The following is a 27,969-nucleotide window of genomic DNA, read 5'->3' on the forward strand; positions in this document are numbered from 1 at the left end:
TGTTTTTTGATTCTTTTCCATCTTGCTATTGGTTTACTACCTATGTATGTGTACATCTGTGTCTCTATCACTTTTCTGAAAAGATTCCTAAAAGAAAGAGAAGACATACAGAACTGAAGTCCATCCTGCACTCCTAATAATTGTATACTTATACAATAATAATGATTTGATTAAAGATTGTTGGCAATAAGAAAAAAATGGTATACAACTGAAACAACTTAAAAGTAATCCTTATTTAGAGATATATCATCAGAGTACTTAAACAAGTGTATACTTATTTTTAAACATTTAAAAATGAAGTTTTAAAAAAATTGTAAGTTTTCCATTTTGGAAATATAATTTAAAAATAATTATAATACTTCTAAAGTATTATGACATCATTCTTAATTTGCCATCATGTTGCAGCACCTGTAGAACTCTAATCCTTGAGACAAAGTGGCAAATCATTAGTAAATCCAAGATCAACCAACACTCATCAACTTAAATAAATTTCTCTAGGTACAACCATCAAGTTAGTTTGTGTTTTCTTAAGTCCATAACCATGAGTGATTTTCAAAAAATACACTTGCAAAGATAGCACTAAGCCAGAAAACTAGCAACCAGGTACCAAATGTTATAAACATTGTAATTATTTAGAGTGACCCAAGGGAAAAAAATAATTCTGATTACCTGGGCTTTTCTGGTACATCAGAAGGATTACTGCAAAATGGTTCCTGGTAAATAGTTTCTGAAAGATCATGATCCAACAAAGTTGCCATAATTTCTTCCCTACTTGGTGGGGACATAAGTGGTTTTAGAATGTGAGCAGTTCGAGGGATGAAACTGCCATTTTTAGATTGTGAGGGAGAACTAGAAGACCTTGGTGAACTATCAGGAGTAGGTGTCAATATATCATTGTTTCTTGAAACATACAATTCTAAATCTTCAGAGGCTGCGTCTACAAGTTCACCATCAGGGGAAGATAGTACTGTAGTAAAGGAGGTACTGACTGAGTCAAGCGACTGTCCCATTTCTTTTCTGTTATGACCTTGAATCCAGTCTGAACTGCTTGGTTGTGAAAGATTAAGAAATACTTCTTTGCTTACTGAACTCCTAGTCAATCTGGATTTTTCATTTAGACAGTCCTCTGCCTGTTGGACACAAAAAGAATCCATTATGGAATTAGACCGAGTTGTTAGAGGATGAAAGCTATTTTTCCATTGGTTGTGTCGATGACTTTCAGTGCTATCTATGGATGATTTCTCAAATAGTTCAGGGCTTAGAGTACCAGATCTAATCCATGAGGCTGAATCAGAGGCATGATGTTTATCTTCATCACATTTCTGGTTATCATGACTTAAAAACTCAGTTTTTTCCATAGTCTGTCCTGGGAAAAGATCCTGAACTGCATCACTTAGGAACTTTTGAGGCAAATTTTGATCAGCGGGGACAAACTGACTTCCAGAATAAAAACTACAAAACCCAGTTTGACCTATTGCATTAATATCAAAATTGTAATTATGTTCAGGTGACAAGCTATCTTCAAGTGAGTAACAACTTTCAAAACCTGGATCTGAAAAAAAAATAGGACTATCATCTGATAGGGAATTATCCAACTGGCTGGATTTCTGTAAATTTAGAGATTCCACTTTAAGAAGTTTAGGAATTTTTTCTTTAGGTTTTGTACTTCTTGGAGTTCGAGGTTTTCTTGGAGATGTTACTGATCGGGTTCGCTTAATGGTTTTGTTTTGTTCAAGGGAGCCAGAAATGTTTTTGTTTGGTTGGTGTTTATTAGGTAATGGGTCTTGCATAATATTTGAATTTTGTGCTTTCTGCTGTCTCTTTTGTAACAGTTCTTTTAGAACTGCCAGTCCAGACTGTCCTTCACCAAATGCTGAAGGTGCTGACACATTTCGATTTTTACACTGAGAAAGTGCTTTGGTTTGTGAAATTGCTTCTGACAGAGACCTTTGTTTTACTCTTTCAGGTTTAAAATTTGACATATCTAAAATAAAGCCCCTTTGTTTCTGTTCCCATGCTATTTGTTTGATTGGACTTCTCAAGGAAGTTACAAAGCAATTATTAGGCATTTGGCTTTCCTCTGAAGCTGCATTTCCTGGAGAACAAGTTTCACTGTGCTTTGACTGTTCTGCCATACACACAATCTGCTGCTGACTGTCTTTACAATGCAAAAAATTAGGGCCATATGCTTGATCTGGTTTTGATTCTAGAGGATTGCGATATTCATTTAACTTTCCGATAGATGACAAATAGTTTTTTTGCATATTTGCATTTTCTTCTGTTTTGGGAGACATTATGCCCGGTGACATCTGTGTATTTTGTGCTACCTGAGACAAATGGTTAGAAAGGTCAAATATATTTTTTTGAATCAAGGTTGATTCCTTTAGAGTAAATATAGCACTTTGACCATGAGACCTCTGAACATTAATTTTTGAGAGTCCAGGTCCCAAAGAACTACAAACAACTGATGAATGCAAATCATCTCGTGAATTGGGGAATGTTTGCAGATCTACAGGCTTCTTGCTTTCTAGGAAAGAAGAAAAACAGCCAGATAAATTTTGTTGTGCATGAATTCCGGTGGGTAGCGGGGCAGAAAGTATATGGTCTGTAGTAGAGCCCTCAAGTGACACATCTTTCTGTTTCAGAAGCAGCTGAGCGCCTCCATAACTATTTGAGGACTCAGGCACATTCTGCTGTTTCAGTACAAACTTAACTTCAGCACCAGACTGAGATTTAATTTTTTCATCTTGAAGAGTTATGTGCTTTCTTGATGTAGCTTTTTCATTTGTTTTTTGCTTCTGTTTTGCTCTTGTTTTCTTTTTCCCCTCATCTACTAGTTTGTTTGTCTGGTTTCGTTTGTTCCTTTTCTTAGTAACTACAGAGGGATTAACAAGTTTTGTTTTTGCTTTCTTAACCTGTGTTCTTGCTCGACTTTTTTTTTCTATACGGGTATTAACAGTCCTGCTATTATGTGTGTTAGGACCCTTAAAAGGCATTGCCTCTTTATCTGCAGCAGCCAAAATTTCTTCAGCTCTTGGATCAGTAGGAGACCAGCAGCGAGGTGGAGACGAATTTATGGGACTTGTGCTTCTCTCAGAAAGAAAACCTAGTTTAGACATAACATCACTATAATTCAAGTCACAGTCTTCGGTTTCAGCATTATAAGATGGCAAGGGAGGAGAAAGAATAGCATGTGACCGTTTTTTCCGGAAAGACAAAGTTCTTCTAATATTTTCACTATTTGTCTTTTGTTGCTTACCAGTCTTTTTCTTAGCAGACTTGTGTTTTGATTTTCTTCTGTGACTTTTCTTTGGTGTTAGTGGATAAATGGGATATTTGGTTGCAGGAGAGTCAGGAACTTTTGGCCAAAAATCTTTCAAAGGTGCAAGCTTTTTATATAGTTCCATTTTTTCCTCTGTTAATATCACTTGTTTTTCTTTAGAGTCTATTTTTCCTAGTTTCACAAGCATATTTTTTCTCCCTCTAAATCTATTAATAATAATATATTTTATGATGACAGGGGGTAATTTTTTAGACATTTTTCTTCGTTTTCGAGATTTGAGTGATCCATCTAAACTTTCACCAATTTCCATGGGATGAGGTAGGCTACTTTTTGAGTTGTGTGTTACAAAACTTGACTCACTATCTTCGGTCTCATAATTTACTTTGCGTTTGGCTCGAAGTGTGTATTTATTTCCATACAATCCAAAGGACTGCTCAGTTTCTAAGGTTCCATCTCCAAAGTGACAGTCTATAAAACTATCTGTAGATGTTTTATTTTCAAAAGCTCCACGATTAACTTTAATTAAATCATTGGTCAATACATTATCCTTTTCAGGATTATTACAGGGATTATTTTGTGTATCTTTTGGTGATCCAGTCTCACTAGTTTTGGAAGACATCTCTTGATGACCTACAAGTTTCTTTTTATTCAGTTTTAACCGGGGCTGTTTATTGCTGGGCTGTAGTTTATATGTGACAGGAGAGAGTTTCTGTGGTCTACTGAGACAATTAGAAAGAACAACACTGGGAAAAAACATGTAATGTGCTGCTTGCTGGCTAAGACTTGGTTTTTCTGTCTTATGTTCTTGAAATTCTTCATATCTAATTTTAAGTTTATTCAGTCCACTTTCATCAGCAATGCTATCAAGAGACTGCATCATAGTTCTATTCTCCCCTGAGCATGATAGTAATTCACAATTTTCAGTTAATGATGAAGGGAATAAACTAGTTAGAGCTGTGCTGTTTCCTTTTTCGTTTCCTTCAGAGGTTAACTTACTCTTTGAATGATTTAAGTCAGAAAAGTTGAAAGGATTTTTGCCCAATGTACTTTCATTAGTGTGATGGTTCATATGTATAAAAGGAACATCCTTATCGATTTTTCTAATGTTTGTATACTTTCTACTGGGTGCTTGTCTTGTCACAGATGGAATATCTTCTTCATAATCAAAAATACTACTTTCACAGGAAGATACTGGGAGGATATCTTTCTTACTACTTTCTTTATGAGAGTTTTCTGAATGGATGGTACTGTTTATAGATCCAGGGTAATTCACAGAGTAAGTGCTTTCATTTGTAAAAGCAGTAGCTGAATGATCTAGACCTTTTTCTACATTGTTTGGCTGTGAAACATCTTCAATTATATCTTCCTTGTTCAAAACATGGGAAGAAAGGGCACTTGTGTGTTTACACTGAAAGGTAATCTTAGCAGAAGATGGAGGTTCTAATGTAGCAGCATCCTTGTGAAAGATGGAAGGTTTTACTGAAAGCTTGCTTGTTGCAATCACAGAAGAGTGGGTTCTAGAATTTTCATTGTTCAATGGATTGTCTGAAATGGAGGAAAACAGAATTAATTTTACTTCAACTCTCTTAATTTTTAATATATTTTCCCATATTATGATACTATCACCATGAAAGAAATTTTATGAAATTAAGTTTGTATGTTTAAAATGGTTATCTCAATAGTTTACTCCTATCAGGATAATAATTCAAGCTAAATAACCCTAACAGTTAGTTACAACTAATTATTAGTTATTATTTTGAACACATAGTATTTAGATCATAAACTGATTATATTAATATTTCATGTCTTTTGTGGGAATAAGGGAAAAGCCGTTGTGAAGTTTTTAATAAAATAATATGCTTTTTTGTATGAGCATACTTTCATATTATGCTACTTAAATGTTAACATGACAAACTAAAGGTAAATAAAGCTTTAAATCAAATGTTATCCTTTTAGAAATAGAAGAATCACATATCTATTACATTCTTTCGGAAGAGAAAATCCCAGAGGACAAAGGAACACTATTGTACATTTCACATAGTCAAATACATGGGAAATGTGATTACAGTGTCAAAATCAAGTATAGTTTTAGCCCCTAAATAATGAAAAGTTCATGGTAGACTTATTTACTTACCACTATTTTCATCTGCAGTTCCATCTAACTGAGGTATAGAAAGATTGGCTAGAAACAAACTGTTATTACTCCATTCCATTTCTTCTTCTGAAGATGAGTCATCTTCAGTTGAGCTTCTATGCGTATTTCTACACAGTGATCTAGAAAATATTAAGATTCACTGGTGAATATGATCATTAGAAAGAAAGCATTTCATATTCAAATAATTTGCTTGACATGACAGTAATAGTAAAGTTGAATAATTAATCTGAAAATTGTAAGTTTAAAAAGAAAGCAGGTTTACTTTGCCTTAGTATTATGTCCTACAAAAAAAGTTACTGTAGACTTTATAATCCCTGTATGTGAGCTGGGAGACACCATCATTCCTTTACTTACTACTGTATTACTACTCCATAATACAGCTTCGCAATTTTCTAAATTACAATATCCAATCAATCATGTTTTCTCTGTAATCTCCCCTTTATCCTATCCTTAAGATATATATATGTAACAGAGCTTGGGTGAAAATACAGTAATTTCGAAAAAGGTGCAGAGTGGCATATTTTAACAAGTTGCCATAAGTTCACAATCACGATTTTATAAATTGGGGAAAAAAAACAAAAAGGTGGGCAAAGGGGTGCTCAGATCAAAACTGAAAGAGAAAAATAATAGGAATCAGAAAATGACTAGGAAGTAGTAATAGTTATTTTTTCAATTCAGACGTAGCCATAAAGTATGTTTACTAAGGAATTCAGATGAACTGTGAGACCAGATGGATATTCTAGTTAGGTTTCATCACAATGATTTATATTTTTTCACTAGATCCTTGCTTAATACTTTCCCTTCTCTCTAGATGAGCAAACTTCCTTTCTGCTCAAACCTAATTTTCCTTTTTGCCTCAATATTTTAAAAAATCTCCATTAAGAATTTCCTAAATTACAATCTGTCATAAAATCAATATTAAATGTGGCATCACTAGAGGTCATCTAGTCAACTTTCTACCCAGTACAAAAGTGTTAAATTTAACAGACCCAATGCAATCTCTGCTTTTATATTCTCAATGTAAGGGGCTTGCTGTCTTACAGAGTAACCTTTCCCATTGTAAATGGCTTTAGTTGTTAGTAATTTTCTTCCTGCATTCCATAAAATATTTCATCTTCTACCTATAAATCCTGCTTTTGTCCTCTGTAGCCACATGCAGGTCTATACCAGTTTTCATGTAATTAGCAACCTTTAAAATATCTGAAAGTATTACATATATATAGTAGACATGTAATCACACACGTTACATATGAGTATGTATGTAAACATCTCTCTAGTTTCTCAATACTATAGTAATGGGAATAATTCTCATTTCCTGAATCTTTATAATGTACTAGATTTGGCTAGGAACATCTAGAATGAATAGACTATTTCAGTACATTCCTTCTGTTAGTTCCTATCCCAATCAAATTTGGGTATCCTTGTATAAGTATGTGATTATCTATCTATTGGTATTACATTCCTCCTCCAACTCTGAGAATGCTTGAATATTACCAAGCCAGTTAGACTTGAAGGGTAATGAAACTTATGAAAAACCCTAAGTGATAAAAAAGGAAACTATATACAAGGGAAAAAGGTGTGTTGAGGGGGTGAGAAAAGCACACAGACTAGAAAACAAGTAGATAAACAGACACTATGTTAAAAAATATCATTTCTGGAGATGTCCACATCCTGATTTTATAAGTAAATAAAATTTTATTTATAGGGCCTCCCTGGTGGCGCAGCGGTTGAGCACTGGGTTGCGAAGCTGCCCAAAGCCTCTGCAGCGCTGGTTCAATCCCCGGCTGCTCCCCGGCCACTGGGGGAGGGTCCCGCATGGTGCGCAGACCTTTCCTGCTGCTGCTCCCCTCAGCAGTGTACTTCGGTCCTTCTGCCTGCTCTGCTCCCCGCTCTGGTGAATTGTCTCATCCTCCCGCGCTTCTGACTATATCCAGGGCTTGTATAAATAAATAAATCAATCTTTAAAAAAAAAAAATTTTATTTATATACAAATGAATACTGAATTTATGGGTTAATCACTTTCACCTTTCAATAATGGCATGGGGATAAAAATTTCAAAACAGACTTCAGAAGTTTTAGTTTTACTTACAGAATTTTAAAGGGGATCATACTAGTATCTCAACTCAGGACTAATATTTTTTCCTGTTTTTACAAACAGCATACAGCTTAGGACAGACTCAACCCAATCAAGCTCATAAGAGGTTGATTTAGAAAACTACAGTGCCAACTTACTCATTTACCTTGAGAAATGAACCAGCATCTCAGTGTCTGCTTCAGAAATTCACTTATTTTTTAAAATATTTAATTCCTTTAGTCTAATCAGATTTAGAAACTATTCCTTACTTTCAAACTGACTCTATAATTGCTGCTCTGACCCATAACAGTCTAATTCTCAAAGGCCATTCTGTATTCCCAAGTTTTGGGATAAGGAGGCATTCCACTTTTACCCATTTATCACCCACTCATCTTAATACTGCATACGTAAATATATGGTTTTTAAGAATAAGGTTTATTTTTTTGAATTTACCAAAATTTTATTTCATTTGGAATATGAAGTTTTGCCACATGTAAAACAAACCACTACTTACTAGTGATTAAAAGGAAGTCATCTTAGTTTATAAAGTATTTTATATTATGAATAATAGTAAGAAAGAAATAATTTCCTTCTGATTAAATAACAGTGATAATGACAAAAGGAAGTTATTAAAATAACTGAAATAGCTATAAGGTTACCTCGTTTTGGCACAATGTTCTTCAATATTGCTGTCCCATCTCTGAGACATCACCAAACTAAGTTCCATTTCTTCTTTTTCAATCTGTGGTTCATTTTCTTCATCATCACTGTTTTGGGGATTTTTAGTGTTTCCAAAGGAATGACATGGCAGTGGAATTTTATTTCTTTCCCCCTGATATCCATCATTTTCCAAACCAGCAAGGAGATGTACCAATGCCTCATCGGGGCTACTGTCCACTATAAAACAAGTGAAGCATCACCAACAAATAACTTAAGTTTTCTAAATAGTCAACAATTAAGAACAACTACAAAATAGCAATGACATCATTGAATCTAGCACACCCCGAAAGAATGCAGCTGGTCCAAAAACATGGTCAAAGTATGACCTACATTAGAAAATTGTTATGACCTTATTAAAAAGAAAATTTTCAGACCCCAGCCCATGTCTATGGAATCAGAACTTCTGGGGTTGGATCCAAAAATTCGCATTTTAACAAGCTGCTCATGGTCTTACTGAAGAATTAAGTTTGAGAACTACTAAACCAAATATGGTCACAAGTACTCAAAATAAAGTATATAATATATATTATCTTATACTATTTTTATTTTTATATTTTATTACACTTATGTTTATACAATAAATATACACAAAATAGTTATAAATATATTGAGTACATTTACACAATACTAAATATATAAATTCATGCTAAGGAAGTGCCTTAAAAAGTATACACATGAACACCTTATCATTCATGGAAATTTTATTTAGCTCATAGGATAGGCAAACAAAACCCATAGCTGAGAAACGCAAGAAAGCTTTAAAAATTGGTGGTTAATAACATTATTTAAAAAGCCTCGAAGATCACAAGTACCACTTCACATGCACTAGGTAGTTAAAATCAAAGATAATAACAAGCATTGGCAAGGGTTTTAAGAAATTGGGACCTTTATACACTGTCAGATTATAAAATGGTGCAGTCATTTGGAAAAATTTTGGCTATTCCTCAAAATGCTAAACAAAAACTAAGCACATGATCCAGCAATTCTACTCCTGGTTTATATCCAGGAGAACTGAAAACATAAGTCTACACAAAAAAACTCTACACAAATATAGCATTATTATAATAGCCAAAAAAGTAGAATCAAAATATCCATCATCTGAAAAATGGATAAACTGGATGAAATAGGTATATCTATATGATGAAATATTATTTAGCAGTAAAAAGGAATTAAGTATTTTTTTATGATAAATTTTATTTTTATATTCCCCACACAATTGCAACCCCCTTATTTTGACCCCAATCCCTCCCCTCCCGCCCTCTACCCCCCATAGAGTATCTCTGGTTCATAGTTTTTGTTGATTTTGATTTTCACTTTCTTATAGTTATTCATTTTCCTGGTCCCTTATTTCAGTTTTCTAGATTCCTGCTTTGAGTGAGACCATCCGGTATTTTTCTTTTTCTTTCTGGCTTATTTCGCTGAGCATGATCCCTTCCAGCGCCATCCATGTTGCTGCAAATTGCATGTGTTTATCTTTTTTGAATGCTGAGTAATATTCCATGGTATATATTTACCACATCTTCTTGATCCAGTCATCTATTTTTGGGCATTTGGGTTGTTTCCAAAGCTTAGCTATTGTAAACAGTGCTGCTATAAACATAGGGGTGCAGGTGCTCTTTGGAATTGATGTTTCTGTGTCCTTTGGGTAAATACCTAGAAGTGGAATTGCTGGATCATATGGAAGCTCTATGTTTAGTAGGTCCAGAAATCTCCACACAGCTCTCCATAGTGGTTGGACCAGTTTGCACTCCCACCAACAGTGCAGAAGAGTTCCTTTTTCTCCACACCCTCGCCAACATTTGTTGTTGCTAGTTTTTTAAATATGTGCCATTCTCACTGGTGTAAGATGGTATCTCATGGTAGTTTTGATTTGCATTTCCCTGATTACAAGTGATGTTGAACATTTTTTCATATGCCTGTTGGCCATTTGCATTTCTAAAAAGGAATTAAGTATTGAAACATGCTACAACATGAAATGACCTTGCAAACATCTGCATGAAACAGCCAGATATAAAAGGTTATAAGATTCAATGGTATCTCACTTTTCACAATGAAATTTTAAGTACATTTCTTAAAAAGATGTAAGTTAGACTACATTACATGAAATCAATGACCTATGGTACTAATGAGAATGCATTTAGGGAAATGCAAAAACACTCAGAAATAACTGTCATGTTCCCCACTAACCCAAAATTAATGGCTAAAAAAGGGAACTGTCCAGGGAAATTTCTGAAACTCTCCAACAATCAATCAATTATGGTATTTTATTAATGAACTATGGAAAATTTTAATTCAAACTACAGGCATTTTCTCTCTAAGGCAATACAATTTTCTTCCAAAGTGAAGTTTTAAAAAAAGGTAATTATTTTCTTTCACAATTGTTTTTTTAAAAAGCTATGTAGAAAATGAAAAAACAAAGCTATTTCATTTAATGCAATGAAGTCATTCTTTCAAATATTTACAGACATTCAACATTAACCTCTTCGAGTTAAAGAAAAAAAATACCAGCACATACACACTTTTGTAAAATACTGAAAATTTATGCTAACATTGTTACTTACAGAAAGCTGGTGACTCACTCAGTCTTTGGGTCAAAGGCTGAAAAGTCTGACTGTTCTCCATGAGGTTCAAAATTGCTTCTTCATTAATAAGAGCTTCTCCGACCTTGAGTCCAACGTGACCTTAAGATGACAAAGAATATAAAAACATAAAAGCAAAGGTCTAAAACTAAAATATACTATTTAGAATGTGTGTACATCAGGAAGTATTACAATGTAAACCTATTTAAAAACTGAAGTGATATGACAAATAAAAATGCAATAAAACAAGTCACAAAAATATATAATCAATCGATCACACGGATTAAAAAAAAGAAACCCTGAATCTGTGATCACCAAATATTTTTAGCTTCTTCAATTCTACCTAGTTTATAGCTATAATACTCTGACAAAAGTCATTGTACATTAAAATATACAAAGGAAAGAGACAAACTTTTATTTGAATAATAAAATTATTCTCTATAATTTTAAAACTACAAATAAATTCATCTCACATTAACTTTATATTTCTCAGAAATCTTTCAATTCATGGTCTAAAAGTGTAAGTATTTCAACATGTGATTTAGCTACAGGGTATAATGTAAAAAGGGATTAAGTAATTTCAAGAGCAGAAATAAAATAAATTTCATAGTCTAATTAAGGGAGCGGCAGAGAATAAAAAACACATAGTAGGGGGAAAAGAGACTATACAGGAAATAAGTAGCAGGCAGTTAGAGTTAATTTGAAAGCAATTTTATTTTTCTGGTTCTGGTATTCAATCAGACATAAAACTAAGAGCTTTCAGCAGTTTAAAAAAGAGTAAAGAGTTTCAAGAAGAAATATTTATAACATATTCTATGACATACACAAATGAACAAACAAAAAACTGAAATATAACTCATCTGAAGGCAAAAGACAATTGAGAGGATCAGTAAAAATAAAATATGGCTCTGAAAATAAAATAGAAAAGGTTGGTAGGAATGAACAAAACAGAGGAAAAAATGAATCAATTAGGTTAAAAATAAAGTGGAACGTGCCAAAGATAACAGAGATGTTAAAAATAATACTATTAACAACTGTATACCAAAAACTCTGGAAAGTCAGCAAAATGGGTAACTTCTTAGGAAAAACACGATATAAAACTTGGTTCAAACTGATAGAAAGCTTGAGAAGATCTATAACAACTATGGAAATGTATTATTAGTTTATAATTCAGTCTCTTTATCTTCCACCCTTAACACAAAGTTCATCCATAAAAATATAAATTTGGATTATTTTACAGGTGAGATTTGTCAAGTCTCTGAGAAACAGATTATATCAGTCTAATAAAAAATCTTGAAAAGAGTATTAAGAGGAAGCTCAACAATTAATTTACTGGGGCAACTTATGTATTTTTCTCAATTATTAAAAAAGTTAAAATTCTAAACAAAGCATTGGCAAAGTAGATATAGCAATATTGAAGAAAACATACCACATTGTGGCAAAGGGTTTGTTTCAGTAGTTCAAGGAGAGTTTAACATTAGAAAATGAAAACAGAAAGAGGACTCTGGAGGTAACAGACTATAGAGGTGGTACAGGGGTAGTTTGAAATAGTGGTGGAAGGGTTTGGCTCTATCAAAATATGGAGGATACCAATGGCTGAACTTCAACATGCCCTTCATGTGAGAGGTCAGAGGTATGTAGAGATCCACTTTTAGACTACAAAGTGGGGATTAAAATGATCTAATATTAGATCATTTTAAACATAAATGCAGTTTAAAATTTTATCATGCTGTCTTAGGTCCATCATTCTATCCTTTTGAGTGCTTTCTGGATCTTGATAATGTTGAACAATACATATATCTTCTTTCCAGCTTTTTGTAACCTGTAAAAATATTGTATCTTGGTTCTTGATAAATACATTGAATAAAACAGAATCAAGGGGAAGGCCTGGAAGAATGCTAACAACGCTCTTTTTATTCGCTAACAATTTTATGCATTGAATTTTTATCGGACACTTCCAAATAGTTAAATCACCCTACTCCTACTTTATTACTACTCAGTCTCCAGTTCTCCATTGTATCTACATTATCAAGGACTATCAAATGTCTTGGTGAAATCAGTGTGTATTATTTGGTGTAAATATCTTCCTAAGGTTCTCCATTTTTCTCAGAATAAAGTCCAAACTCCTTATTTGAATTTCAAAAAAAAAAAAAAAGAAAATGAAAACAGAGTAAAAGAAAACCTGGGATTATTTCAAAAAACTTAGGAAAAACATTTGGCAAAATTTAATTGCATATCCATTCATGATTTTAAAAAGCCAAACTTCTTAGCAAACAAGAAACTGAAGAGAGTTTAATCAGATTAAAGTTTATCTATAAATATTGTATAGTAAATTTAATACTTGGTGAAATATGAAGCACTCCCTTTAAAGTTAGGGAAAAAACTATTAATTATTTCTGCTAAACATTATCCTAGAGTTCTTGGGCAGTGCATTGGGACACTTATAGTAGAAAAATTAAGGTATGCACACCTATGAACCGAAAGGGCTATATCTCACCTTAAGCAGAACAAGGACTATATTTGCAAAAGTATAAATAATTCATCCAATACATGTTTTATATTTTATCTTCACATATATTTTAGCATATATCTTAGTGAATTCCTATTGTATGGTTTCATTTATATGATACAGCTAGGAAGATTAGAAGTTATTTGGGGTTGAAGATGGAAATAGGTGTGACTAAAAATTAATATAAGGAATCTTTTAGGTTAAGGAAATGTTCTAAAACTGAATTGTGGAGATGTCTGCAAAACTGTAAATCTACTATAAGTCACTGAATTAGTAAATTTCATGTTATGCAATATTTTGGACCTACATTTTATGTGGACAACATATATAAGAAAATATAGTTCTATATGGTAATAGTTTGCACAACTTCAGAATAAAGCTTACCTCTAGAGATGAGGAAAAGGTAAAGGAATGGGAAATAGGATTTATGTTTTGCAAAGGTATTTATGTCTTAGGAAAAAAACCTTAGCCAACTCAATCAAATACTAATAGCTCAGTGCTAAATACCAAGATGTCCATTTATGGTATTTTTTTGTATTCATAGAAAAATCTCACCTTTGCTTAACTCTGTATCTTTGTGGACTTCTACCATATTAGCAGGTGTGCACTGAAGAATTTCAGGAGACAAAACTTCAGAGTGCAATGTTAACTCAGCAGAGAACTCCTGGGATCCATCACTGTAGTCCACAGATCCTGATAATGTTCTGCTTAATTAAAACATATCCTTTATAACAAACTAGATAACAAAGTAATAAAATTAGTTCTGAGATCTATAATAAATAACCACTTACACAGAGAAATCATTCTGTTTGAGAATTTCCTGAAGTCTCTTCTGAAATTTTTTTTCACTTTCTGTTGCTGGCACAAACCTGTGATCTTTGAATTTTAAAAGTGCATTAAAAAATGTAGATAGCAAATGAATGAAATATTTTCTATTTTCCTGAAATAGTTTTTTAAATGGTAGAAATTTACTATTTTCTTGATACATATAACACCACCTAAAAGTAGTTATAAAATCACACAAAAGACTAATGACTGTTATTGAAGCTGTAAAATTAAGCACTTATAGTCAGTCTAAGATTAAGCTCTGTAATTGTACCCATATCTAAAACATAAAAACATCATTCTCTACCTACAAATGTATAAAACACCTTGAACCTAGAAAGTTTTCCATTAGAGTTCTATTTAAATGAAAATTTAACATTTAAATTATATAAACTATACTAAGCTACTATAACTATAGTAAGCTACCACTAAAGTAACTATAGTAAGCTACTACTACATTTCAAACTGTCTTTCAATTATGCCTTTTATTCTTTTGCCTTTATTTTAAATTTTTTTGTTATTTTCATGGCATTTATTTAAGACCCATCAAATTATTTTTGAATATAGCAGGTTTTGATAATAAATAAACTGAATATTTTCTTCCGAGTTATACAAGATGAGAGAATTTAGGGCAGTATTTCACAGATTATGTTTCAAAACTTAATAAACACAGTATCTCTAAATTGAAGCTGATAATCTGTGGATTTTCTATGGCTCATTTTAAAATACAGAGGGCTAGAAGATACTAGAGAATAAAAAAAGAGCAAAAAGGTAATGTACAGTACAAAATTCAGGATAATAAAGAGATCAATTTCTTATGGTGAGTGAGACAATGAGTGACATATTGGAAATAGTTATAAAGATAAAAGTTACTAGATTCAGAGCAGTAATATACAAAAAATGCATTAAAAATTTAAAGATAATTTGAAAAGTAAAATATAATGTTAAAAGTAAAGGTCAATGACTTAAAACTTTTGTTAAAATATCTAGTTAAAAAAAAAATCAGAGTACTATTAAGAGTTTATACCTTGTGATTCAGGTTGACTAATTTGAGAAGTTTCGTTTCTGATTCTTCTCCTTTGCTTTTCATCTTCCCATATTGCCTGTAGACCAGGATTTCCACCAATTTGAGCTGTAATTGCAACCACATGTCAATACTACAAGAGCCAAAGTGAAAAACACTTGTTTAAAAAAAGAAATCCAGAGCGTCCCTTGTGGCGTAGGGATTAAGTCTCAGCACTATCCACTAAGACCTGAGTTTGATCCCCAGCCAGGAAGCTAACCCTTAGCAGACCTCTCCTGTCTCCCTGCTGCACTCCTTAGTAGTGTATTTCAGTAAATCTGACTATTCTGCTCCTCACTCTGGTGAATCTTTTCAATGCCCCCTCCTCCACACCTCTGGCTTATACCCCAGTTCTTCTAGGCAAAAATAAATTACAAATTTAAAAAAAAAAAAAATCCAAACCAAAAAAAAAAAGTTGACCTTTTAAGAAAAATAATTATCTACTTTGTATAATAAAAACAACTTAGCCCTACCTACATTTATGATGTCACTCCTTTTTTTAGGTTTCCTTCTACCAGCTCCCCAAAATCCAGCAAGTAAATAATATTCAAGTATTTGATAATAGTGAACAGATCTAAGAGTCCCCTCCCTGACATATAGCCTAGACATTGAAATATTAAAAAGCAGTCTATTAATTCTTTTACACTAATTTATGTGTATCATACCCTAAGTTTATGCCTATGCAAATATTCACATAAATGAAATAATAATGGCTATCTCATCAGAGGTAGGGAAGCAATATTTTATAACATTTTGCATCCTCCTATAGCATCTTACTTTCCCTTAGTAATGTTTTCTGCCCTATTTTTTGTACTTGACTTTAATCATTAATTTTTTTAATAAAACATTTACTAGGAATATACATACCTTCAATATCTAGCCTATTTAAGATATCAGCAGCTACAGCATCCACTTCTAATTCACAGGTACTCTGTGGTTCAACACCTTCCAGTATTAAAGAGCTGCATTTAAAATATCAAAAATACAGTAATTATGTAAGAGCAAATTTTCTGAATATTTTTCTTGTTTAGATGGCAACCAGAAAAGCCAGTGATATAATAAATATACATGACATAAATAATATTGTATATGTATAAAGAAATAAAAAGAAAAAAGCCTGTTATATTGACAACTCTATTGAGATACTTTCACCATATATTCTACTTGGTTCACTGTATTTTATATATTAGGTTGTAAGAAAAGTCATGATGCATTTTTGCATAGAAAAACACAGAAAAAAATACGTCATGACTTTTCCGACAATCCAATATAAGGACTGTAAAATGTTTTAGCATGTGGGTCATAATCAGGGCAGAATGGGATAACAGAGGGATGCATCAAAAATAAATAAGTAAAGAGGGGGGCGGAGCAACATGGAGGCGAGGAGACGCTGCGAGTAAGATCTCCCATTAAAAAAAGTTAATAGGGAGGAAAAGCGGCAGGTCCCAGTGAGAACCGGGACACGGAAGATAAACGGACGACTCCAGCAAACTGCCCGAAGAAGAAAGTTGCCATAAAAGAGGACCAGAAGGGAGGGAAGCGCAGAACCCTGCTCCCCTCCCCCGCCCACAGAGGCGGCACTCTCCGACCGGCAGAGAGGAGGAAAACAACACACTAAAACGACCCACAAGAACAAACGACACAGCAAGCGGGACTGTGAGTGGAAAGGAACTATTGCAGCCACCACACCCTGTGAACGGGAGCTGTGGAGAACCCCCGCAGGATCCGCCGCGGAGGTGAGCTCCGGGCGCCATTGAAGAGAGCCCCGCCCAGGAGGAGACCAGCACCAGCACACAGCCCCAGCTGCCCGGTAAGCCTGCGCGGAAAGCGGCGCGCTGGAAAAACAGACGCGGAGCGGGATTGCGCGGGGAAAGCAGCGCGGATTGCGCGGATCGGATCGCAGCTGCCCAGATCCCCGCGCCTGCGACCTAGGCTTGCGGGGAGACGACCTAGGCTTGCGGGGAGACGCGCGGAGGCCCTCCCGGAGTGAGCAGGAACCAGGCGCCCAGGCAGGGGAGCGGGATTCAAAAGGCGCCATTCCCGCGCCACTGATCTGGGCTACAGCCCGCGTCCTGGAACTGAGGGCTTTGGAACTGAGACCCGGGGCACGAAATTAGGGGCGTGGGTTCCCCACGACGGTGGGGCACAAGGCAGACACAGCACCCCAAAGCCGTTGAGGTGTACCCTACCATCCCTGCTCTGCTCCCTGTCCCACTGGGTGGAAAATCAGCTCCCCAAGGGCTCTAGGAGAGATCTCTGGCTCCACCTAGCGTCTTGAAGCCAGCACAGGCTCCTGAAGGAGCTAGTGGCCAGCTGGGGAGTTAGCCCACGCCGGGCCCCTTCCGAACAAGTAGTCTGAGCCCACAGGGAGAGCGAGCACCCACAGCCGGGGCAGACCAGGCGCGCAGAAGAGTGTGTCCCACATCACCATTATAGAATAGGGACATTTCTTCAGTAAAGACTACCTGCAGAAGGCTTCCTCAGGAGCCAGAGGTGAGCGGGGGAAGTTCGCCCACGCCAGACCCCCTCTGGCCTGCAGTCCAAGCCCAGAGGGGGAGCAGGAACCCACCGCCGGGACAGACCAGGCGCACAGGGGAGTGTGTCCCCACATCGGCATTTTAGAACAGGGACCTTTCTCCAGTAAAGACTGCTTGAAACTGACAGATGACTCCTGGAGGAACCAGAGGGGAGCAGAGAAGCCCACCCAAGATGCCGGCCAGTCCCAACTACACAGTGTCCCAACGCATACGGCAAATTAGAAAACAGACAGTAGGGAGGAGAAGAACCACACACAACCTAGCAACTCTCCAGAGAAAAAGCACACTACAAAAAGAAAACCAGCCCCCAGATGGCAACGACAGTAACTTGGAAGAACTTCTGAGCCTTCCAGAAAGAGAATTTAAAATTGCCGTGATTAAAAAACTGACAGAAGTCATAAAGGAAAACAATAATAAGGGAAAAATAATCAACGATCAGAAGAATGAAATTGAGTCCCTAAAGAGGGAAGTAAAAGAAATGCAGGAGATCAAAGAATTAATGGAAGAACTAAAGAATTCTGGGAAAAGCAATGAAAGCAGAATTGATGAAATGGAACAACGAATAAGTACTCTTGAAGACACAGAAATAAAAAGAACCAAAACAGAAAAGGAAAGAGAAGTACGAAGGAAAAAGAATGAAGAAAGACTTCGGGAACTATCTGACTCCATGAGGAAAGGAAATATAAGAATTATAGGAATACCAGAAGGAGAGGAGAGAGAAGTAGGAACAGAGAAAATATTCAAAGAGATAATTGAAGAGAACTTCCCAAATGTGAAGGAGGAGCTGAAAATTGATATACAAGAAGCAAGAAGAACACCAAACTTCCACGACGAAAGGAAAAATACAGCAAGACACATAATAGTAAAGCTCCCAAGAATCCAGGACAAGGAAAAAATAATGAAGCTGGCAAGAGGGAAGAAACAGATAACATTCAAAGGAAAGCCAATCAGGCTGACATCAGACTTCTCCGAAGAAACACTACGGGCAAGGAGAGAGTGGAGGGACATAGTCAACAGACTCCAAGAAAACAGATGCCAACCAAGAATACTCTATCCCGCAAAGCTCTCCTTCCTCTTTGAAGAAAGAATATGGACTTTCCCAGACAAACAGAAACTCCGGAATTTCATTGCAACTAAACCCCCACTCCAAAAAATACTACAAGGAGTCCTAAAGCCAGAACCTCAGAGGGACGAATAACAATGAAAGAAGGCCCAAAAAAAAAAAAAAAGTTATTAAAAGAATAAATAAAATCAAAGGAAAGACAAACACAATGGCAAATACAGATGTTAACATATCAATATTAACTCTAAATGTAAATGGACTAAACTCTTCAATAAAAAGACACAGAGTTGCAGCCTGGATTAAGAAACAAAACCCAACCTTTTGCTGTCTCCAGGAAACACATTTAGCTACAAAAGATAAAAATAGGCTCAAAGTTAAAGGATGGAAAACAATCCTACAAGCAAATGGACCAAAAAAGAAAGCAGGAACAGCTATACTTATATCAGATAAAACAGATTTCAAACTCAAAAAGATAAAAAGAGACCCCAATGGTCACTACATTATGATCAAGGGGACAATACTTCAAGAAGAAATAACACTCATTAACATATACTCACCAAACGAAGGAGCACCAAAATATATCAGACAACTGTTGTCCTCTCTGAAAACAGACATCAGAGAAAACACATACGTAGTGGGAGACTTCAACACACCACTATCAACAATGGATAGATCAACAAGACAAAAAATAAGTAAAGAAACCAAAGCTCTAAATAAGGACCTAGAGCAATTGGGCTTAACAGACATCTATAGAGCACTAAACCCCCAAAAAACGGAGTACACATTTTTCTCAAGCGCACACGGATCATTCTCCAGGATCGATCACATACTGGGGCACAAGACAAACATCAACAGATACATCAAGATTGAAATCATATCAACCATCTTTTCTGACCATGAAGGCATCAAACTAGAAATAAACCATAAAAAGAAGGCAAGGAACTTTCCTACCTCATGGAGATTAAAAACCACACTACTGGAAGACCACTGGACTAATGAGGAGATGAAAGAAGAAATTAAAAAATTTTTTGAATTGAACGACAAGGAGGACACCAATATCCTAAATGTATGGGATCCAGCAAAAGCAGTAATAAGAGGAAAATATATAGCAATAGAAGCTCACATCAAGAAACAAGAAAGAACTCAAAGAAACAACCTAATCTCGAAGCTCAAAGATCTAGAAAAAGAGCAACAAAAAAACCCCAAAACCAGTAGAAGAAAAGAAATAATAAAAACCAAAGCAGAAATAAATGAAATTGAAACTAAAAAAACAATCCAAAAGATCAATGAAACCAAGAGCTGGTTCTTTGAAAAAATCAATAAAATAGACAAACGCCTAGCCAGGCTCACAAAGGAAAAAAGGGAGAAAGCACAAATAAACAGGATCATCAATGAAAGAGGAGAAATCACAACGGACACAGCAGAAATCAAAAGAATAATCAGTAACTACTATGAACAGTTATATGGAAACAAGTTTAACAATCTAGAGGAGATGGACAAATTCCTACAACTCTACAATCACCCAAAGCTAGATAAAGAAGAAATAGAACACCTAAACAGACCAATTACAATTAGCGAAATTGAAATGGTAATCAAAAACCTCCCCAAAAACAAAAGCCCAGGACCTGATGGATTTACAAATGAATTCTACCAAACATTCAGAGACGAATTAGTGCCTATCCTTCACAAACTCTTCCAAAAAATTGAGAAGGAAGGGACAATACCAAACACGTTCTATGAAGCCAACATTACACTAATACCAAAACCGAACAAGGACAACACAAAAAAGGAAAACTACAGGCCAATCTCCCTAATGAACACTGATGCAAAAATCCTCAATAAAATTTTAGCCATCAGAATCCAACAATGTATCCATAAGATAATTCACCACGACCAAGTAGGATTCATTCCAGGGACACAAGGATGGTTCAACATCCGAAAATCAATCAACGTTATCCAACACATCAACAAAAAGAAATATAAAAACCATATGATAATATCAATAGATGCTGAGAAAGCTTTCGACAAAGTGCAACACCCATTCATGATAAAAGCCCTTGAAATTCTTGGGATACAAGGAACATACCTTAACATCATAAAGGCCATCTATGACAAGCCAACAGCCAGTATCATTCTCAATGGTGAAAAGCTGAAAGCAATTCCATTAAGATCTGGAACAAGACAAGGATGTCCACTCTCACCACTGCTTTTCAATATAATACTGGAAGTCCTAGCCAGGGCAATAAGACAAGAGAAAGACATCCAAGGAATCCAAATAGGAAAAGAAGAAGTCAAACTATCACTATTTGCAGACGATATGATATTATACATAGAGAACCCCAAAAACTCCACAGAAAAGCTAATTCAACTCATCAATCAGTTCAGTAAAGTGGCAGGATACAAAATCAACGCGCAAAAGTCAGTAGCCTTCCTATACACAAACAATAAATCTGAAGAAGAAGAAATCAAAAAAACCATCCCTTTCGTTATTGAAACAAAAAAAATCAAATATTTGGGAATAAATCTAACAAAAGAGGTAAAGGACCTATACAAAGAAAACTATAAAACACTGTTAAAAGAAATAGAAGAAGACACAAAGAAATGGAGAGATATCCCCTGCTCATGGATTGGAAGAATAAACATTATTAAAATGGCCATCCTTCCAAAAGCAATATACAGATTCAATGCTATTCCAATCAAAATTTCAATGTCATTCTTCAAAGAAATAGAACAATTATTGATGAAATTCATATGGAATCACAAAAAACCCCGAATAGCCAAAGCTCTCCTGAAAAAAAAAAGAAGGGAATGGAGGCATCACACTCCCAGACTTCAAACTATACTACAAAGCCATAATCATCAAAACTGCATGGTATTGGCACAAGAACAGACATACAGACCAATGGAATCGAATAGAAAATCCAGAAATAAACCCACAGATTTATGGTCAACTAATCTTTGACAAAGGAGCAAAGACTATGCATTGGAGCAAAGACAGTTTGTTCAATAAATGGTGCTGGGAAAACTGGGTCGCTACATGCAAAAGAATGAAGCTTGACCACTACCTCACACCATACACAAAAATCAACTCAAAATGGATTAAAGAATTAGACATAAGACCTGAAACCATAAAATATATAGAAGGAAATATAGGCGAAACACTACGTGATTTGCACATCAAAGACATCTTTACAGACACATCACCCAAAGCAGTGATAGTGAAGGCGAAGATAAACAGCTGGGACTACATCAAATTAAAGAGCTTCTGCACAGCAAAAGAGACAATAACAAAAACAAAGAGAAACCCCACCAACTGGGAGAACATTTTTGCACCCAACACTAATGATAAAGGACTGATCACAAAAATCTGCAAAGAGCTGATGAGACTCAACAACAACAAAGAAAATAATCCAGTCAAAAAATGGGCAGAAGAGCTAAAAAGAAACTTCTCTGAAGAGGAAATGCAAATGGCCAACAGGCATATGAAAAAATGTTCAACATCACTTGTCATCAGGGAAATGCAAATCAAAACTACCATGAGATACCATCTTACACCAGTGAGAATGGCACATATTAAAAAAACTAGCAACAACAAATGTTGGCGAGGGTGTGGAGAAAAAGGAACTCTTCTGCACTGTTGGTGGGAGTGCAAACTGGTCCAACCACTGTGAAAAGCTGTGTGGAGATTTCTGGACCTACTAAACATAGAGCTTCCATATGATCCAGCAATTCCACTCCTAGGTATTTACCCAAAGGACACAGAAACATCAATTCCAAAGAACACCTGCACCCCTATGTTTATAGCAGCACTGTTTACAATAGCTAAGCTTTGGAAACAACCCAAATGCCCAAAAATAGATGACTGGATCAAGAAGATGTGGTACATATATACCATGGAATATTACTCAGCATTCAAAAAAGATAAACACATGCAATTTGCAGCAACATGGATGGCACTGGAAGGGATCATGCTCAGCGAAATAAGCCAAAAAGAAAAAGAAAAATACCGGATGGTCTCACTCATAGCAGGAATCTAGAAAACTTAAATAAGGGACCAGGAAAATGAATAACTATAAGAAAGTGAAAATCAAAATCAACAAAAAACTATGAACCAGAGACACTTTTAGGGGGGCAGGGGCGGGAGGGGAGGGATTGGGGTCAGAATGGGGGCGCTGCAATTGTATGGGGAATATAACAATAAAATTTATTATCTAATAAAAAAAAAAATTAAAAAATAAGTAAGTAAATAAATACTACATACAAATGCAATCACTTACCCAGAGATGTCTTTCTCTGCAGTCATAAATGGGTTTTAAAAATAAGGAAAGAAAATGCAGCAAGAGAAGAGAGGAAGCAGGCAGACTGAAAATGGATAAATGATGCTGTTCCTCCTGAGCTCAACTACTGCTGAGCTGACAAGTGCTTTGAAATTCTCCTTAACTACAGAATTGAGAAACCACTTGAGTTCAACGAGGTCACTAATTTTTATGAAAACCGCAGAGGGTTGTTCCCCAATAATATGCTGTGACTCAAAAGTGTTTTTTCATTAGCGTCACAAAAAAGATTAGAAACAAACTATGAAACTGTCCCTGACTGATAGAACAAATACATCCAATGTGGATCCCAACTTATTTCAAAATTTAGAGTTCCTATCAATACGGACACCAAGTAAAAGACAGAAAAGCATGATTTTACTAAAAAGTGGATGATGGCAGTTTCATTAAAATTCCTATTTGAAATGTTTAAAAACTATTTTAATGGAAAATTAGTAAAACTTCATTTTCCCTTTCCTACCCTTAAGGAAATTATGATTGAACACTGGAATTTGTTTATGCCCTAGAATTACGATTCAAATAAATACATGTATACATTCACGTGGTACATCATGATGTGCACATGTAGACAGAAAACACACACACACATCTTTTTACCATTGAGAGAAAAGGCAGTCAACCTATCACAATATATCCATTTTAATTTCAGAAAAATTAATTCTCAATGCAGACTGTTTTCCTTATGTAATTTAACAGTCTGTTTAGCCATGAAATGGAGTCACGACAAAATAGTTTATGGTCAATACTTTTCTCCTTATGTTAAAAAATTCATGTTTTTCTACCATGAGATACCATCTTACACCAGTGAGAATGGCACATATTAAAAAAACTAGCAACAACAAATGTTGGCGAGGGTGTGGAGAAAAAGGAACTCTTCTGCACTGTTGGTGGGAGTGCAAACTGGTCCAACCACTATGGGGAGCTGTGTGGAGATTTCTGGACCTACTAAACATAGAGCTTCCATATGATCCAGCAATTCCACTCCTAGGTATTTACCCAAAGGACACAGAAACATCAATTCCAAAGAGCACCTGCACCCCTATGTTTATAGCAGCACTGTTTACAATAGCTAAGCTTTGGAAACAACCCAAATGCCCAAAAATAGATGACTGGATCAAGAAGATGTGGTACATATATACCATGGAATATTACTCAACATTCAAAAAAGATAAACACAGGCAATTTGCAGCAACATGGATGGCGCTGGAAGGGATCATGCTCAGCGAAATAAGCCAGAAAGAAAAAGAAAAATACCGGATGGTTTCACTCATAGCAGGAATCTAGAAAACTGAAATAAGGGTCCAGGAAAATGAATAACTATAAGAAAGTGAAAATCAAAATCAACAAAAAACTATGAACCAGAGACACTCTATGGGGGGTAGAGGGCGGGAGGGGAGGGATTGGGGTCAAAATAAGGGGGTTGCAATTGTATGGGGAATATAAAAATAAAATTTATTATTTAAAAAAATAAAAAATAGTGGTAAACCCATAAAAAAAAAAATTCATGTTTTTGAAAAATATTATGTTGCAAATGTCTCAAGGGTGAATTTTCTAGTAGCAGCACATTTGTGACAAAGGAAGGGGAAAAAAATAACATCGAAAATTGCAACCTCACAGTAGAAATATATAACTATTTCTTGCCTTTATTACAAAATTACTCCAGATATTTAAAACAGGAGTTGTTCCAAGATGTTTCCAGTAGATAGAAAAAGAGTGAGTAAAGAATTTGAGTCAGCAAATTCACGTAGACCATTCATTTTAGTTACATAAGGTAGATAAGCAGTATGATGATAATGAGACACTTGACCTCTCTGCACATTTCTGTTCATAGTTTAAACACAACAGACCTACTAATTAGAATGATTAAGGATGGAGGTCAGATATCCATAATATAAAAATTTCTTCAAATCATTCTGATGGGCAGCCAGGGTTAAATTACTGAAGCAGGGCCTCCCCTGGTGGGACAGGCAGTTGAGCTCAGCGCTGTGAAGCTGTCTGCAGCCTCTGCAGCGTGGGTTCGATCCTGGCCGGCTGGCCAGAAATCCACATGGCACAGCAGACCTCTCCTGTCTCACCTGCTGCTCCCCTCAGTAGTGTATTTCAGTCAGTCTGCCTGTTATGTTCCCCGCTCTGTCTCTGGTGAATCCTCTCACCCTCCCGCACATCTGACCTGTACCCCAGTTCCTGTATGTATGAATAAATAAATCTTTAAAAAAAAAAAAAGCTTCTTAAAAAAACAAACAAACAAACCCAACATTATTGAATCAGACTTGACTTTTATGGACCTAATATTCTGGCAAAAGACCCTGAAGATCCATGATATGTGGTAATCTACAATGAATTAGCAAGTAAAGTTAGTAGAGCTAACTTAGCACTGTCATCTCATTATGATTTAATTGTTCTCTATTTGTTATGGTCCCTGTAGTAATGTTTGTGAAGGAATATAATATGTTTCTTTGTAAAAAGAAGTACTCAGAAGAAGGTGCTAACTAGCACTGGGGATAGAAACAAGACTAATAAAAATCTAAGAGCACTGCAAAAAATTTTAACATTATTTGTACTTGATATAATTATGAATTTTCATGTTTAATATAAGCATCCCCAAAATAAAAATTATGAAATCTGAGGCAAATATATAGCTATCCTATATTTATTATAAATTCTAATTCTGAATACTTTGTGTAATTTCACTAGACACCTACACACCTCATTGTTTATAATTTATCAACTATTAAAAGCTTTCTAAATTTCAAACTTTTAATTATTACACCTAGGGTTTCTCCAATCTCCTAATCAGTGAAGTTTTATTTCTGTCTTATGGCCTAACTAGAAGAATGTTGTTATGGAAAGACATCAAATACAAAAAACTTTGATTTTAATTGATCACGCAAAAAACCAAATTACTCTGCAGAACTCTGAAAATCAAGGGATCTAGTAAGAAGGTAAAATCCTGGGATCAAGTTGATTTGCTGCAACTTTTGGAAAACAGAGAGACTGTATCATAAAAAACTGATGTGGTAAAATATATTCTCCCTAAACTTAGCACCATCTCAACATGATTATAAAGACAATTCTGCTGTATCTAAAGAAGGAACCAAAATATGTGCGTGTGTTTATCAAGAGATAAGGCAAGTAACTGACTGTCCTTATCACTTCTGTTTTCAAAGTCTCTGTGATATTATACTACAGTCATAAAACAATGTATTTCTATCATTAGTTAATAGGACTTTTTCTTAATTTTAGGTATTAAGAAGTCCAAGTAATTCTATAAGATGGAAATTCTGTCAAGTACACATTGGACTTTGAAGAATAGAAACTAAGTTCAAAACAAATATTTTATGATGTTTATCTTCAAATGAGTAATAAATCAAATTTTTATCATCAAAATAAGTCATTTAACTAGGGGCCTCCCCTGGTGGTACAAGGGTTCAGCGCTGGGTTGCAAGGCTGCCCGCAGCTTCTGCAACGCCAGTTTGATCCCCAGCCACCGGCAAGGGTCCCACAAAAAAAAAAAAAAGTCATTTAACTAAATAAATACTACCTTGCATTCTTCGTAAAAAAAAAAAAAAATCTGCTTAAAAAACATCAGATGATATATGTAGTTTAGAGATGAAAAATATAACACCCTGCCAATACCCAGCTGATCAACAGTGGGATCAAGAAAGTTTGGGCAACACTTTGTGGCAGAAAACAGAAATCCCTCTGAGTTCTATGTAGATAAAGCTACTGTTGATAATTTAGATAGGTGCTAATTACATGTTTGCCTTATGTTGGGAAAATTTAAAAACTGGAATGTCACCACTCTCAAATCACTCATTTTTCTTGTAAATATTAAGAAATATTAAAAATATTTGCTATTTAAGTTTCAGGTTTCTATTTTATTATGTGATTTTTTACTAGACAAGTTATAGGATATCAACTTAGAGTGCAAATGAAGATGGATGTTGGAGAGAAGTATAAAGATTTACATTCAGATTCCTTTTGTTAATTAGGTAGTAACTAGGTAATATTCTCATGGTCTATGATTCCATGTAACACAATAGTGTTAAGATTTGCATTTTTGATAAATTTAAAAGATTCAAGAAATAAATATAAGGTTAGAGTAACCACTGGTTTCTGCCTAAAGTAAGACATATGTAGGTAAGTTTTCTTTTTATTTACCACATTAACTAACCTTGGTATTTCATCTTCTTCCCACCGAAATAAAGTACCAGTAACAGAATTTCCTGGTAGCTGGTCCTTGCAAGAACTAGTTGCACACAATGGATCACCTAGGAACAGAAAGGCAAAGAAGGTAAAAAGAGTTCTATTTTTGACTTGCATATCACTACCCTTTAAAGTAAAATAATGCACAATTTACATCAACAGTTGCTCAAATTGTGTCCTAAAAATCCACACACTCATAGAACTGAATATATCTATATATCTACCTATCTATATCTATATCTATATAGTTTAGAGTAATGGTTCCAATACATTCATAGTGGAATAAAAGTATGATATATTTAAATGTGCTACTGTGGTCAGTATGCTTAAAAATTGCTTAAAAAAAGAATTAAGAATTCTTGAAAACTTTAATGGAAATGGCTAGGATATTCATTATGAACCTCAACTAAAATTCTAGTGGATAAAATAAAACTCAAAACATGTTTTAATACTAATGCCTGAGCAAAAAGAAATACATAGGATATATATTCCTGCATCTCAGAAGTAATGACAGTAATAGTGAGTGGGAACCTGAGGCAAAGACAATATGATAGGAAACTATAATCTTCTGGCTTGGTCACCCCAGTTTCAGAAACTGAGTTGGGGTGGGGGTGGAGGGGT

The 27,969-nt window shown here is 35.1% G+C and overlaps 1 protein-coding gene across 3 annotated transcripts in view; it reads right to left on the reverse strand.

Moving 5' to 3' along the window:
- The window catches only part of REV3L (REV3 like, DNA directed polymerase zeta catalytic subunit), a 139,712-nt gene that overhangs the window by 49,328 nt on the left and 62,415 nt on the right, over positions 1-27,969 (reverse strand). For 2 of the 3 annotated variants that reach the window (XM_054699115.1, XM_054699116.1), the window contains exons 5-13: positions 27,317-27,413; positions 16,076-16,170; positions 15,173-15,277; positions 14,112-14,196; positions 13,876-14,027; positions 10,794-10,913; positions 8,172-8,409; positions 5,418-5,557; positions 670-4,828 (exon numbers count right to left, since the gene is read on the reverse strand). In XM_054699115.1, the coding sequence (XP_054555090.1) occupies positions 670-4,828; positions 5,418-5,557; positions 8,172-8,409; positions 10,794-10,913; positions 13,876-14,027; positions 14,112-14,196; positions 15,173-15,277; positions 16,076-16,170; positions 27,317-27,413 (5,191 nt within the window). The remainder of the gene's footprint in view (positions 1-669; positions 4,829-5,417; positions 5,558-8,171; positions 8,410-10,793; positions 10,914-13,875; positions 14,028-14,111; positions 14,197-15,172; positions 15,278-16,075; positions 16,171-27,316; positions 27,414-27,969) is intronic. The other variant, XM_037520237.2, reaches the window with a different exon arrangement.

Source organism: Talpa occidentalis, unplaced genomic scaffold (genome assembly GCF_014898055.3).
Source record: "Talpa occidentalis isolate TD23 unplaced genomic scaffold, MPIMG_talOcc4v2.1 talOcc4.2, whole genome shotgun sequence".
In the NCBI taxonomy this organism is placed as follows: domain Eukaryota; kingdom Metazoa; phylum Chordata; class Mammalia; order Eulipotyphla; family Talpidae; genus Talpa; species Talpa occidentalis.